We start from the raw sequence: 14,234 nt of genomic DNA, 5'->3' as shown, positions 1-14,234 counted from the left end.
TATTCTTTTCATACTGTTTACTTTTCTATTGCATCTTGTAGGTTGCATTTTAAGCATTTCACTGAATAATACATTTTGAAATAATACTACTATTTCATGATAATAAGTTTTAGACATGCTATTTGAAAAATATTCTTTAATATAATAGGTGTCTTTAGTCATTTGAGCTATGAAAACAAATTTTAACGTGTAAATCATTTTACCTATTATAGAATATTTCACATTATCATTTGAACATTTATTAATGAATTGAGGTGATTTATTTGCGTGAGGTGATTTATTTAAAACCGCACAATAAATTTTGAATAATGTATGATATTGAAAAATTATAGCTAAAGTGTTAATAAGTTTATTAGTAATAAGTATTAATAATAAGTAAAATAAGTTTGATGAATAGAAGCAAATATAAACTTAAAAGGAATAGATCAAATAAAAATAATCAGAAACCATCTTACTGTTTGTGGAACCAAACGATAATAAACTTCAGCAGAAGAAGAGTATTTGAAAAAGTAACGCTTAACCCGTCTAATAAGTCTGTTAAATCGGCCGCTTTAACATGAGTAAGACAATATGAATATTGAAATATTAGAAACGTTGACATCACTGTTGTCCACATGATATATTTGAAAATTCGACATGAAGAATTTGGCCATGCACCAATCAAACGAAGGGTGATTTCAACTGGATAGCTAATAATACCCATTATAGCCATTGACGATAATACTTCCTGTAAATATAAATATTATTTCTTATTATTTACAAATTTGTATAACTCCGCAAGATCTACTAGCGCCACATATAATCGTTTGGCACTAATTATTGACAAACATATAAAAGGCGCTTAAAAGAATTTATTCAATTTGAAAGTACGTGACACTATTTCTATTTAAAAAGTTTCCTATTTGAAAAGTATATGAATCAAATAAATGATAATTTCACACTCTTGAGACTCGTATTAAACTAAGAAATATTTATTATCATTAGAGCGTGGATTGTAATGCAAATTCGTATTTTTGTAAACTTATTTAAACAAAAAAAGTCTAAATGACAAAAATCCGCGATCTAATTGGCACGATCAAAATATTTTGTAAAAATAAAAATAAATATTTTGTAAAATATATTTTCCCACATACATATACCAAAATAATCTTCACATAATATTAAGAACACGAATAAACATGTGTAAAAAGGGTGTATAAAAACTAAGTGTAGAAATCACTGTAGTATAATTCTACACTTCTGGATCGGTACAGATCTATAAAAAAAAGTTCGCGCAACATTTTTTGTCGTAACTTATTCCATTGATCACGGGGAACAAAAGTTTCAAAGGAACTATGGGTTCCTTCCTTAATGATTCCTTCTCAAGGACAAAAATCTTAAAGCTTTAATAATTCATAAATTGACTTTGTGGCATGATGGTGAATTGCATGGTGGTCTGCCGCGATGTATTTACATTTAAATTCGCTTTTAATAAGGAAGTACCGTGCTTTTTATAGAAAAACAGAAAATTACAGATTAGCTCGTGAAATATATCAGAATACAGAAATAATGGTAGATTTCTGTGTGCAGGAGACATTTTGTGATAATGCGATTTTCAGCGGCTATGTTAATAATGCGGTAATCAAGAATTAATATTGTAACGTCTGAATGTAGGAATATTGGGTGTCGGGTATAATCGATACAGAAACTAACGATTACAGAACGAGTGTAGTTAAAAATTGAGAAGCGAGAAAACCATAAAGGCTACGAAGTCAGAAAACAACTACAACGAAAACTGTTTCCTTCGCTTTGAAGCAGAACATACAGCAACTATCCCCCACAACAAGAAATTACAGAACCAGAGCCAACACCAAATATACAAAACGTATCGAACTCTAACCATAGAAACATCAACACCTTTGGCAGCCGAAGTTATGCACAAGTAACTAACCAAATACCACTCTTAAACAACCAAAACCAAAACGACAACAATAAGAACGCTACAGAATTCAAGGAACTGCTCAAGCAATCCATCAGAAACACTGAAATGCTAACAAAAATGATAGGAGAACAAAATGCAGTACTCAGACAATAAACACAACAAATTACAGTCATGCTACAACTACTTATAAACAGGTTAAGTAAAAAATAGAAATGGACACGCTGGAAATAGCAGCTTAGAACTCCAATGGTCTACAATAACGGGTCCTCGAAACTAAAACATTTCTGTGTAACAATAATATTGACATATTACTTATTTCAGAAACGCATTTCACGCCAAAAAGCTACATGAAAATACCAAAATATTACACCAAAAATACCATATGGTACCAAACACACTTCAGGAAAAACACACGGAGGGGCCGCAGTGATAACAAGTGTTCAAGTTATTACTTCAAGAAAAACTCTACATCTTTACTTTTGCATATCCGTGACTTGGACCCGCTGTCACGCAGAGTATAGAATTTAGTGAAACAAACAATATTCCAAATAAGGAGAAGTCCATCTTATTGTGCTCTTGAATATAAATTATGTTTTGGGTTACAAGGTCTAGAAACAAAGGTGCCATAAATGGATTTCTATTGCTGTTTCTTGTAGCCTTTAGTTAGAGCTATAAGGTTAACTTTTTGGTAATGTTCTTTGCTATGAATATACGAACGTACTCCCTATCGCTTCTGTTGTATCGTAACACATGAACAACGTTGGATCAGCATATACTATACACTATACTTATACTCACACCTTTATTTATTTCAATATATTTTTCTATTACAAATTCATCCACTCGTTCTTCTATCAGTCAACCTCAACTATAAGAAACGATATCAAACACCATTACATAGGTAAATTAGTCAAGAACACGTTCAAGCAATGTTATAATAAAAACTAACAGCGATTACCTCCAGATGTCTACAGTATATGCACCACCGCGACACAAAATGACATTACAAAAATGGGAACAGTATTTTCAATCCTTAGGTGAGAAATAAATCGCAGCGAGATACTTCAATGCAAAGCACACGCTATGGAGCTCAAGAATTAACACACCTCGAGGTAGAACACGAGAAAAATACATTAGAACTAGTAATATCAACTAGTAATCTCATATTATCCACACGAAGGCCAACATACTGGCCGACAAATCTAAACAAAATTCCCGACTTGTTTGATTTTGCAGTTATGAAAGGACTAAACGCAAACAAATTAAAAATGACACCCAGTTTAGCTCCGATCATACACCGATAATAATAGAATACACAAGCAAACCAATACTTTATAGCAATCTAGAGTCGCTTTGTAATAAAACCACCAAATGGCAAACATTTAAAGAACTAATTAAGAGCAAAATCCATTGTAATATTCCACTAAAAACATTCGAACACATTGAACAAGCAGCAACAACATTGACAGAAACTATCCAAGAAGCAGCATGGACAACCACTATACCTGAACCAACCAACAGACAAACAACAATGATTCCAACAGACATCCTTGACAAAATCCGAGAAAAAAGGAAAGCAAGAGCAAAATGGCAAAAACATAAAACATGTGAAAACAAAAAACATCTAAACAAACCAGATCACCAATTTGGATTCAGGAACAACACCGTACGGTAGAGCAAATGCACAGGCTCGTCAACGAAATTGTATTAGCAATAGAAAAGAAAGAATTGTGTACAACCACTTCATAGACACAGAGAAAGCATTTGATAAAGTGAACCATGAAAGATTTCGCGGAACAAATCCACCACTTTGATCACAAGAATCTTAACAATCCAATGTAACAGAAGCAGTTTTTCAAGTTGCAGCATTCTGAATCAACAAAGTACCAAAATTTAGACTTACAGAAAACAACATGCAATGGTTGAAATATTTAATCATGGACGATTCACCACAAACATATAGGGAAAAATTATTGGAAATCATATTATTGAGCTTATCTTTTAGCCTATATCTGTGATCTTCTGTGGTGTTATATATTGTAAAAAGTCTAACATATTTGCGATTTATTTACTGAATGTCCAGCTGCACAAATTGTAAAGTACAAATTAAATAATAACAAAAATATATTTACGATTTTTACGCTTATGTCTCCTAAGCGAATTGTATGAAATTATATTATACCAAAGTCATCACTTTGTCTATTTTATGTACGATAGTGGTCCACATGATCATAACCGACAGGTTCGCCAATTTTTAAACGAAAAATTTCAAGCACCGCGGATATTGTACAAATCTACTCTTCACATGTGACTTCCTTGTTCATAAAATTTGACGGCAATGTACTTTTTCCTTTCAGAGAGGTAACCATTTACAGTTCAAATGGACAAATTACATCCGTTAAATAGTTACAACATACAGTTGAAAGTGGTGGACCATACAAAATCACTGTGTAACCTTGGAGGAAAACTTGGCGAAACTGTAGAAATACGAGTTCAGTGCTTTTTAAATAGACAAAAAGAAAAAAGGAAGAACAGAAAAAGAACTAAAGATATGGAAGATATAATGGTAGATCTGGGATATCTATGTGCAACAGTAGGTGCTATTTTCCCTACATTTGACTGCAAAATGTAAATGCATTGTGAATAATGCCAGTTTGAGAATTATTAAAGCTTTAATATCTTTTCCAGAAGAAGGAATCTTTTGCTATTCATGGTTTCTTTGAAACTGTCGTTCCGTATAATAAGTAGAATACGTTGCAATAAAAATATCTCGACCTTGAAAATCGTGATCGGAGTCAATTTTGCATGAATTTATTTTTACAAATTTTCACCGATCCGGAGGTGTAGAACTACAGTGACTTCTATACTTGCTTTTTATATACGCTGTACACTTAGATCTCCTGCCTTTAGAACATCGCGAACACGCAAAATTTCTGGATCTCTCCTGAACCAGTAAATCCTTTAACGGAGTACCTTCACTCGATTCTATCCCATTCCGGTCCAGCCCGTCCGCTACATTATTTCGTTTGCCGTTACGATGTTCGATTTGATGACGATACTCCGATAACCGTATAAACTCACCTACCTACTCCGAAAGTTAAATCAGTTAAATCTGAATCGTGAAAAATATATCTATCAGGCACTCCCTAAATTTTTCTTGATTGCAAGCAATGTTTTGAGTTCGAAAATACAATACTTCGCGTCCGTGTCAGTAGTCCTTTTACTATTATTATTAAACAACTCAGCTAATCATTCTAGACTTATTTTTGCAAAAGGACACCATTGATTCCTATACTATTCGCATTTGTGTATACTTCCGTTGGCGATTCCAGATTATAAAGCATTAATATAGATCCACTTAATCGACCTTCTAATTTATTGAATACGTTATTTTAATCCGCGTTCTAGGGAAAGTTCGCTCCTTTGGCTAATAAGTCTGTCGACGGCCTGGTTACAAACGCAACACTTCATGAATCGTGTAAAATAACTGGCAACACTGATAAAATTTCTAATAACGCGAGTATCTTTCGGTACAGAGAATTGTTCAATAATTTATAACTTCGCCTTCCTGGATTCTATACTCTGCCTGGATATTTTGAATCCTAAGCACTCAATCTTTTGCTCAAAAGATGGCATTTTCTTAAATTTATAATAAGCGCTATTATCCTAAAGTTCCTAAAACTATCTAAAATCATATCCATCAATTAAGTAGGTCATTGCTGTGTCTTATTCCAGAATTCTCAGAGCTCCAACAAACTCCACTAATCAACCGAACCTCAACAGCGCGTTACAAGGCCCAAAGAACATACGTTTGAACTGATACAGCTCATCAAGTATAGCGAACGCGATATATCCCGTTATATACCGCGATTTTGATTCTATGGGCATCTCATAGTGTTCGGTATTTAAATCTAAACTTTTAAAATATTCGTATCCCGATAACCAACCTAAGTGATCATCTATTAGCGGTAATGGGATCTATTTTTTCTATTCTTTTCCTGTTAATGATATGATAATCCTCTAGACAAGTATTCTATCTATTCTCGACTACATCTAGTAAATTTCTTTAGTGTGGTGAGTGTTTGTATGTTAGGTTACGTCCTTTGTGAGATCTGTTGGGTGTTCCCCATTTAATCTTCTTCTTATGTTTGATGCGCCGACCGTTTCCGCCGCCAGCCGGTTCGGGTGCGTTGCTATTCTTTCTCTGTACCTTTTTGCACTTCTGTTAATCTCCTCCTTGACCGTTGGTATTCCCAGGTCTTTCCGAATGTCCTCGCTTCTAACGTACCATGGCGCGTTTGCTATTGTTCTGAATATTTTAGATTGCATTGCCTCTATTTTGGTTATATGGCTCATTGCTGCTGTTCCCCATAATGCTATTCCGTACGTCCAGATTGGTTTTATGACAATTTTATATATTTTTAGTTTGTTTTCTATGCTTAGTTTGGATTTTCGACTTGTTAGCAAGTACATTTGTCTCCTTGCCATCTGTATTTTGTCTATTGTTGCTTTAATATGCTGTTTTCATGTGAGTCGTGTATCTAAGTGGAGTCCTAGGTATTTGACTTGCCTTGTTTGTATTATGTGTGTGCCGTTTAGTACAATGTTTGGTGGTTTCTGTTTTCGCAGTGTGAATGTAATGTGTTTGCATTTATCGGGGTTTGCTCCAATTTGTTTTGCTTGAAGCCACTTTTCTATTTTTGTGATATGTTCTTATAGTAATGTAACTGCTGTTGCAGGGTTAGTGTGCCTGACTAGTACAGCTGTGTCATCCGCGAATGTCAGTATTTTGCTATTGTTAGTTGTTGGTATGTTGGCCGTGTATAATGTGTATAAAATTGGTCCTAGGAAGCTTCCTTGCGGAACTCCTGCCTTGATTTCTTTAACTTCAGAGTATGTGTCTTTAATTTTTACTATGAAGGTTCTGCTGCTTAAGTATGATTTGATTAATTGGTATATCTGCCCCGGGAACTGTTTCCTGATTGATTGAAGTAGGCTAGTGTGGTTTATTTTATCGAATGCTTTTTCGATGTCCATGAAGAGTGCCGTGCAGTATTGTTTTGTTTCCAGCGCCTGTAAGATTTCATTGGCGAGTCTATGCGTTTGTTCTATTGTGGAGTGTTTGTTTCTCAATCCGAATTGGTGATCCTGTATTAGTTGATTCTTCTCTATTATGGGTTTTATTCGGTCGTAAATTATTTTCTCTATTATCTTAGAGAACACCAGAAGTAATGAGATTGGTCGGTAGGATTTGGTTTCGTGTGGGTCCTTGCCTGGTTTGGGTATCATTATGATTTGTGCCAGTTTCCAAGTTTTTGGGAAGTATTGTATTCTTAGTCTTGCGTTAACTATTATTGTGATTTGTCTTATCGCTTTTGGCGGAACGTTTTTCAAGATTTTGCCGTTAATTAGGTCGATTCCTGGTGCTTTATTATTTTTTGTTTTCTTAATTATGTTTCTGATTTCTTGTGCTGTTGCTTTGGGTATGGTGTAGTGTGATTGTCAGTTGGTGTACTAGTAGTTAGCGCATCCTCGTCCGTATGACTATTGTGGTTGCTGTTGTTGATGTTATGTGGGGTGAATGTGTTGCATAGGTGGTTGGAAAATTCTTCAGCTTACTCTTCGTTGCTTCTTGCCCATTTGTTATCTGCTCTTCTGATTGCTGGTACCATTTTTATTATCTTCTTTACTTTTTTTTTTTTTTTGGTGCTTTCCATGGGGAGTAGTTGTAGTTCTCGTGAGCAGATAGTGACTCGATGAACTTTGTGAACTCGTTGTTGTTGTGCTCTTTTATTTTGTTTTTTATTTCTTTTGCGAGTTTGTTTAGCTGTTCTTTGTTTTCTTTCGTTCTGTGTTTTTGCCATTTTGCTTTTGCTTTTCTTTTTTCTCTAATTTTTTCGAGGATGTCTAGTGGTACTGTTTTTGTTTGTCTGTTGGTTATTTCAGGTATAGTGGTTGCCCTTGCGGCTTCTTGGATAGTTTCTGTGAATGTCGTTATTGCTTGATCGATGTGTTCAGGTGTTTTCAGTGGGATGTTGCAGCTGATTTTGCTCTCTATTATTTCTTTGAATATTTGCCATTTGGTGGTTCTATTGCGTAGCTTCTCTGTGTTGCTGTAAAGTATTGATTTGTTTCTGTATGTAATTATTAACGGCGTATAGTCGGAGGTAATCTCGAGGCTGGGTGCTATGTTTAGTTTATTTGCGTTTAGTCCCTTTGTAACAGCAAAGTCTAGCAGGTCAGGTATTTTGCTCGGGTCTGTCGGCCAGTATGTCGGTCTTCCTGTAGATAATATATTGAGCTTATTATTTCTAATGTATTTTTCCAAGGTTTTGCCTCGTGGTGTGGTGATTCTTGATCCCCATAATGTGTGCTTTGAGTTATAGTCTGCCGCTGCAATATACTCGTCACCTAAGTGTCGGAAGTAGTCTTCCCACATTTGCGTTGTGATTTTGTGTCGCGGCGGTACGTATACTGCTGACAACTGCAGTTGGTTGCTGTTAGTCTGTACGGTAACGGTGGTTGCTTCTATATGTTCTTTACTGACCTGGCTGTGTAGGTGATTTTTAATGTCGTTTTTATTACTACTGCCGTCCCTCCGTGTTGCGGCCCTCCTTTGTGTTGTATATGGTGTAGTGCGGTATTTTTATGTAGCTTTTTATTGTGAGGTGTGTTTCTGAGAAGTGTAATATATTGATGTTATTGCTATACAGGAATGTTTTAGTTTCTAGGGCCCTTTGTTGTAGGCCGTTAGAGTTCCAGGCTGCTATTTTAAGCGTGTCTATTTTTATTTTTTGCTCATCATGTTAGTAAGTAATTGTAACATGACTGTTATCTGCTGTGTTTGCTGTCTGAGGAGTTCGTTTTGGTCGCTTATCATTTTTGTGAGTATTTCGGTATTTTTCATTGAGTGTTTTATTAACTCTTTGATTTTTGTAGCGTCGTTGCTGTGGTTGTTCTGTTCTTGATTGTCTAAGGGTGACGACCGGTTGACTACTTCCGCGTAGCTTCGGTTTCTAGCGGTATTGGTGTTAGTGTGGTTATTGTTCCTTGCGTGCTGTGTTTTTGGTGTTGACGTAGGTTCTGTGTTGTCCTGTTGCGTGTGAAGATTGTTATGTGTCCTGTTACGAAGCGGCGGAAAACGTTTGCCTTGAAGTTGCTTTCTTACTAGATAGCCTTTGTAACTCGCTGGGTGATTTCCACCGCAATTGTAGCATTATGCGTCGTTTATTTTTTCCGTGTGTGGACAGTTCGCTGTTAGGTGCTTTTCTGCGCATTTGACACACGCCGGGTTTCTGTTGCAGTAGTTTTTTGTGTGTCCGTATTGTTGACACCGCATGCATTGTCGTATGTCTCTTTTATGTCTGGGTGGTTCGACTGTGATTATTGTGTTTGAGATTTTTTTAATTTCAAATATTTCGTTGTTGTTGCTTTTCGGTTCTAGCTCTATTAGGAATAGCGGTAGTGGTTGCTTAGTGTCAAATCTGGTTATATTGTTGATCGTTCTTACCTGGTGTCCGATCTTGGCCAATTCCTCGCATATTTTGTTTGTATTTATTTTTGGGTGTAGACCTCTGATTACTGCTTCGTAGCTCTTGTCGGATTTGGGTTGGTAAGTGTGATATCCAGCGTTTTTTTCCTTTAGCGCTTTAGTTACTTTTCTATAGGTTTCTGGGGTATTAGTTTGTACTTTTACCTGTTCCAGTTTGAGCTGTTTGATAGTGTAGTTTTCTTTTCCTGCCGTGCTGTTTAGCAGATCAATGAGGGAGTCTATTATTTTTGCGTCTATGTAGATTGGCGGTGGCTTAGGAGTGTGTGTTCTTGGTTTTTCTGTAGGGTCTGTGTCCATCTCTTCTGTCAGTGAGCTGAAGGAGCTTTGTGTAGGAATTTCTTGTAGCCATTGTCGTCTTTTTGTTTCTGTGGTCCTCCTATCGTTTGTGTTTGAGTTTATTTTTCCTTCTTTGCTGGGAGTTACAGTCTTCCAGCTTTCGTTATGTTGTGGTAGATCCTTGTTGGTATTGCTCTTTACGTCGTCTTCTTGTATTATTTCCATTTCTACTTCTTTTGTATTTGAGCAGTCCTGTACTTCACTTGTTGGTTTATTTGGGCTCTGTTGGTCTACTGCCTTGTTTATAGCGTATGTTTCTCCTTTGTTTATTATTCTTATTGTTGGTATCTTTTGAGTGTTTTCCATCCTTGATTGGTTCTGTTGCTCGTCCCTTCTTTCACTCTTGTCGCACTCGCGGAGGCACTAGTTTTCACGTCCGCATAGCTCGACTGTTCGGGCAGAACTGCATCTAGTAAATAGATGCAGCTAGTTTAGTTAACAAGTCTGTACCTCGCGGAAGCTACAATCAGAGCCGCCCCCCCTCCCCCCAGATCCATCTCAGTTGAGGTACGCCCAACCAGCACGCTTGGTTCCTGACCTTGCTACCTGAAGCAGTTCCGGCCTACAGGGGTCTTCCCTCATCTAAGGTTGAACGGAGCAGTTGGGACGCTGCTCGCCCACCAACGGCCGTTAGGGAAGCCGAGGCAACCACTTATCGGCCGTCTGACCATCATTTGGCCCTCAACCACTACCCTCACGAGTCCAACCGAAATTGGCCGAGCGGAGGGATCGCCACTCCCTCCGGGCTTAATTCGACCCCCATGGTTCCAACTTTAGTCATTGGTGGGGCTATCGGTGTGGATAAACGGCCACGTCACTGTCAACCGGAGTTTCTACTTACCGTTACTCGACAGTTCCAGATAAAACTCACGTAAGCGAAGACCCAAGGCACCCGGCCTTCATTCGACAATCCATTCGACCGTTTCTCAATCGTTCATCTGAATCTGTTACATTTAGTTAGCTTCTCGTAATGATACTCTAATATAGACTGACCTGGTTTTCGCCGATAGTTGAGCGCATTTTTTGTCTGCAACATGACGCTGTCTTGTGATAGAAATTTTTCTTGGAGTATCTTTTTCCAATTTTTTTATGAGTGCTCCTCTCGTAGTAATCTGCCCCTCCACGTCCTGGCCCCTAAGCCTCCACAACGCATGATGTTTCATAGCGATTTCGTTCTATAAGTACAACTCTCCGTATTCCTCCATCTTGTCCGCCCATTGTCCGATCGTTAAATCGTATTCGATCGGATTAAAGTACGGCAACATCTGCAATTCATCGCGAAAGAGACGCTCCACTGTTCCATGACCATCGCCTCTTCCACATCAGAATGCGTTAATCGACTCATTACAATTTGATAACTTTTCCCCTTTGCCGATTTTCGAATCACCACTAGCAACATGTACCTTTTTGCGGAAAAAGCTACCTTTCAAATCGTCATTCATGTTAAATCCGTCAAAACTTCGATCACTATCACCTCGAGAGTCGGTTACAGCTCGACTCTCGTGTATTGACGTCGTTCCTTATTAACGGCCACATGTCTGCAAATTGTAAATTCTTAGTCTCGATCATTATTCGATACACACTGTAACCATACTGCGGTTGTATCCCACTTCTAAGAAAACGTAGTGTCTGTTTAACGCTGAATCTATTATTAATGAAAGTATATAATGGAAATAATATAAATTGTAAAAGAGTAACGATTGCTCTTAATACACGTCTTATCTACATGGGCGCAATTTCTCTACTCTCTATGAATATTACATCATCGGCAAGCCTCGCGGGTAGATGTCACTAACTATACCATGCACGTAACTACATAGAACATGATTATAAGAACATTCCAAGAAAATTGCATACTGGAGACATTATTTTTATTTTGTGTTAATTATATGTTGTTAGAGCATCTTAGTGTAAGAAATATACGTACAATAATAAAATATAAAATATAATGAAAATAAGAAAAAACTGAATGTTGAAATAAGAATAATTATGTTTTAACATTTATGTTTAAAAATTAAAATTAATTTAAGCTCCAGCGAAACATTAGTAATGGCAATGTGTATACTTATTAACTTAAATTCTTTTATAAATATGAAATTTACTAAAAAAATAAGAATGTAACAAATACTCAATATTATTGTAAATTCACAATAAGAAATATGATTCCTACTTTTTATTTCTTCTTTCCAAGAAAATAAGTTTATATCCGTTTCCATTGGAAGATGAAGGGCAAGTGCTTACATTTTTAATATAAATAGTGCATAATGATGTTTGTGGCAAATCGATATACAGAAGACTGTTTCCCTCTGTATTTTTTTCTTTTTATTCAGCCGGTAATCGCTGATATTACTACATATTACGCAGGCATTAGTTTCTTTGTAATATGCTGCAGGTAATTACGTTCGATCGATAAACATTTCTGAAGATTGTTTTAGTACTTATAAGTTTTGCTTTTACTTCCAACAAAATGTTTCTCAGTATGCAGTGATCGCTTGACTGTGATTTATTGCAACATCTAGGAAGATATTTTCATATATATAGATACATAAAAGGTACCGTCTTTCGAATGCTAAAAGCTTTCAAAGATAGTTATAGCTTTTTGCACACACACACACACACGCGCGCACATATACGAAAAGTTATCTGTTATGTAATTTTTCAAATATTATTCAAATTGAATTTATTATTTTAATACATAAGATATTGTGTAAAACGTAGTAATTTAGTGCTGCATTCTTGGAACATCTTCAATTCGCTTTTTTCAAATACGAAATTTTATATAAACAAAATTTTATCTTATTTTTTATGGAGAACCACATTCTGCTCTAGCATACACTACCAGTTATAGGAACATATAAGATTTTTCTTTTTTATTTAATTTGTACTTTACAATTTGTCAGCTGGACATTTGGTAAATTTTTCTAACTTTATTGCTAAATAACATGTGGATGGCTACTCCCAGCGGGATACCATCTTCGAGTTTGTTTATTTTACTTCTTTAGTGATGTCAGTGGGATGTTTTCTTTTTGTCTTCCTTTTATATTGGTTTTACCTGTTTCAGTAGCCAGGTGGTTAGGATGTGTTACTATTCTTTCCTTATATTTTTTTGCGTATCTGTTATTAAATAGGTTTTAGAGTTTGATATTTATTGATTCACACAGATTCAGTTTTTACGTTCTGTATTTCACCACCATGTACAGCCATATGAACACACCGGATACATTCAGATAATTAACACGTTGCCGACGCCAAAGACAAAGGAGCATCGTTAGAAGTCGTACCAACTTAGCATGTAGGAACTAGTGATCATACCAACCTAATATTTCCTCAAGACTCCCCTGTGATCATAGTTTCTACAAGTCCCATAGCTTCGGTAAAATATTGAGTCTTAATCCTATTTAAACCTTTGGTAAGAATATCAGCAACATTTTCAAAACTTGGCACATAAACATAATCTAGTATACCTTTTGACATGCAATTCTTGACGTAGAAATAATGGACTTGAACGTGCTTAAAACTCTCAGCGACTACCTCATCTTTGGAGCATGACATAGCTCCAATATTATCGAAGAACATTTTTCATGGGCGAGGGCAATATGACAATTGACCCAACTCCCTTAACAGTAAGGATATCCACACAGTCTCCTTTGCTGCCTCTTGCATCGCTACAAATTCTGCTTCACACGTCTACTGAGACATAATTTGCTGTTTCTTTGACAACCAAGATATTGCATCACCAGCAGGTATGAAGACATACTCACTCCTAGATTTTCTATCTATTGAAGAGCCCGCAAAGTCTGAATCACAATACACCTTCAAAGGTTGCCCTGTCTTTTGGTATACTGGCTTCAAGTCTTTGGTTTTTAACAGGTACCTAAAAATCCGCTTCACAGCTTTCTAATCAGACACAGTCGAATTTGCACATCTTTGGCTTAGTTTACCTGTTGCACATGCGACATCAGGACGGCTTACAATAGCGGCATACATTATATGCCCAACAGCCTGTTCATACAACTTATTATCAAACGGCTCATCGCATTCAATGTCAAAACCAGCATCACACTCTTTAGCTAATGGTGTTGATACCCCAGTCTCATGAGTAATGTCAAACAGACCCAACATTTGAGTTATCTGCACAGATTGATCAAACACAACAGTAGTGCTGTTTGGCTTACTCAAATGGACGGACAATAATTGAGTATGAGTACCTAGCATTCTAACATTTAGTTTTTCCTTAATACTAGACTTCAATACATAAATCGCAGTCTTCGTTCCAAATGCAAGAATCTTCAAACCGCTACATCAGATCTTTGGACGCAGTCACATACACATATAGGTCACTCATACGTGGGTTCAGGTTCATACCCTTCAAAATATTATTAATGTGTCTGAACCACATTCTTCCGGCTTGCTTCAATCCATACA

The 14,234-nt window shown here is 36.5% G+C and overlaps 1 protein-coding gene across 1 annotated transcript; it reads right to left on the bottom strand.

Moving 5' to 3' along the window:
* Positions 1 to 8,708: 8,708 nt before the first annotated feature.
* LOC126866754 (probable serine/threonine-protein kinase mkcB) lies at positions 8,709 to 10,115 on the bottom strand. Its single transcript, XM_050620690.1, has 2 exons — positions 9,432 to 10,115; positions 8,709 to 9,014 (listed from the first exon to the last, which is right to left on the bottom strand). The coding sequence occupies exons 1-2, from the start codon at positions 10,113 to 10,115 to the stop codon at positions 8,709 to 8,711; spliced, it is 990 nt and encodes a 329-aa protein (XP_050476647.1).
* Positions 10,116 to 14,234: the final 4,119 nt, after the last annotated feature.

Source organism: Bombus huntii, chromosome 6 (genome assembly GCF_024542735.1).
Source record: "Bombus huntii isolate Logan2020A chromosome 6, iyBomHunt1.1, whole genome shotgun sequence".
NCBI classification, from domain to species: domain Eukaryota; kingdom Metazoa; phylum Arthropoda; class Insecta; order Hymenoptera; family Apidae; genus Bombus; species Bombus huntii.
This window is presented reverse-complemented; position numbering and strand designations above follow the sequence as displayed.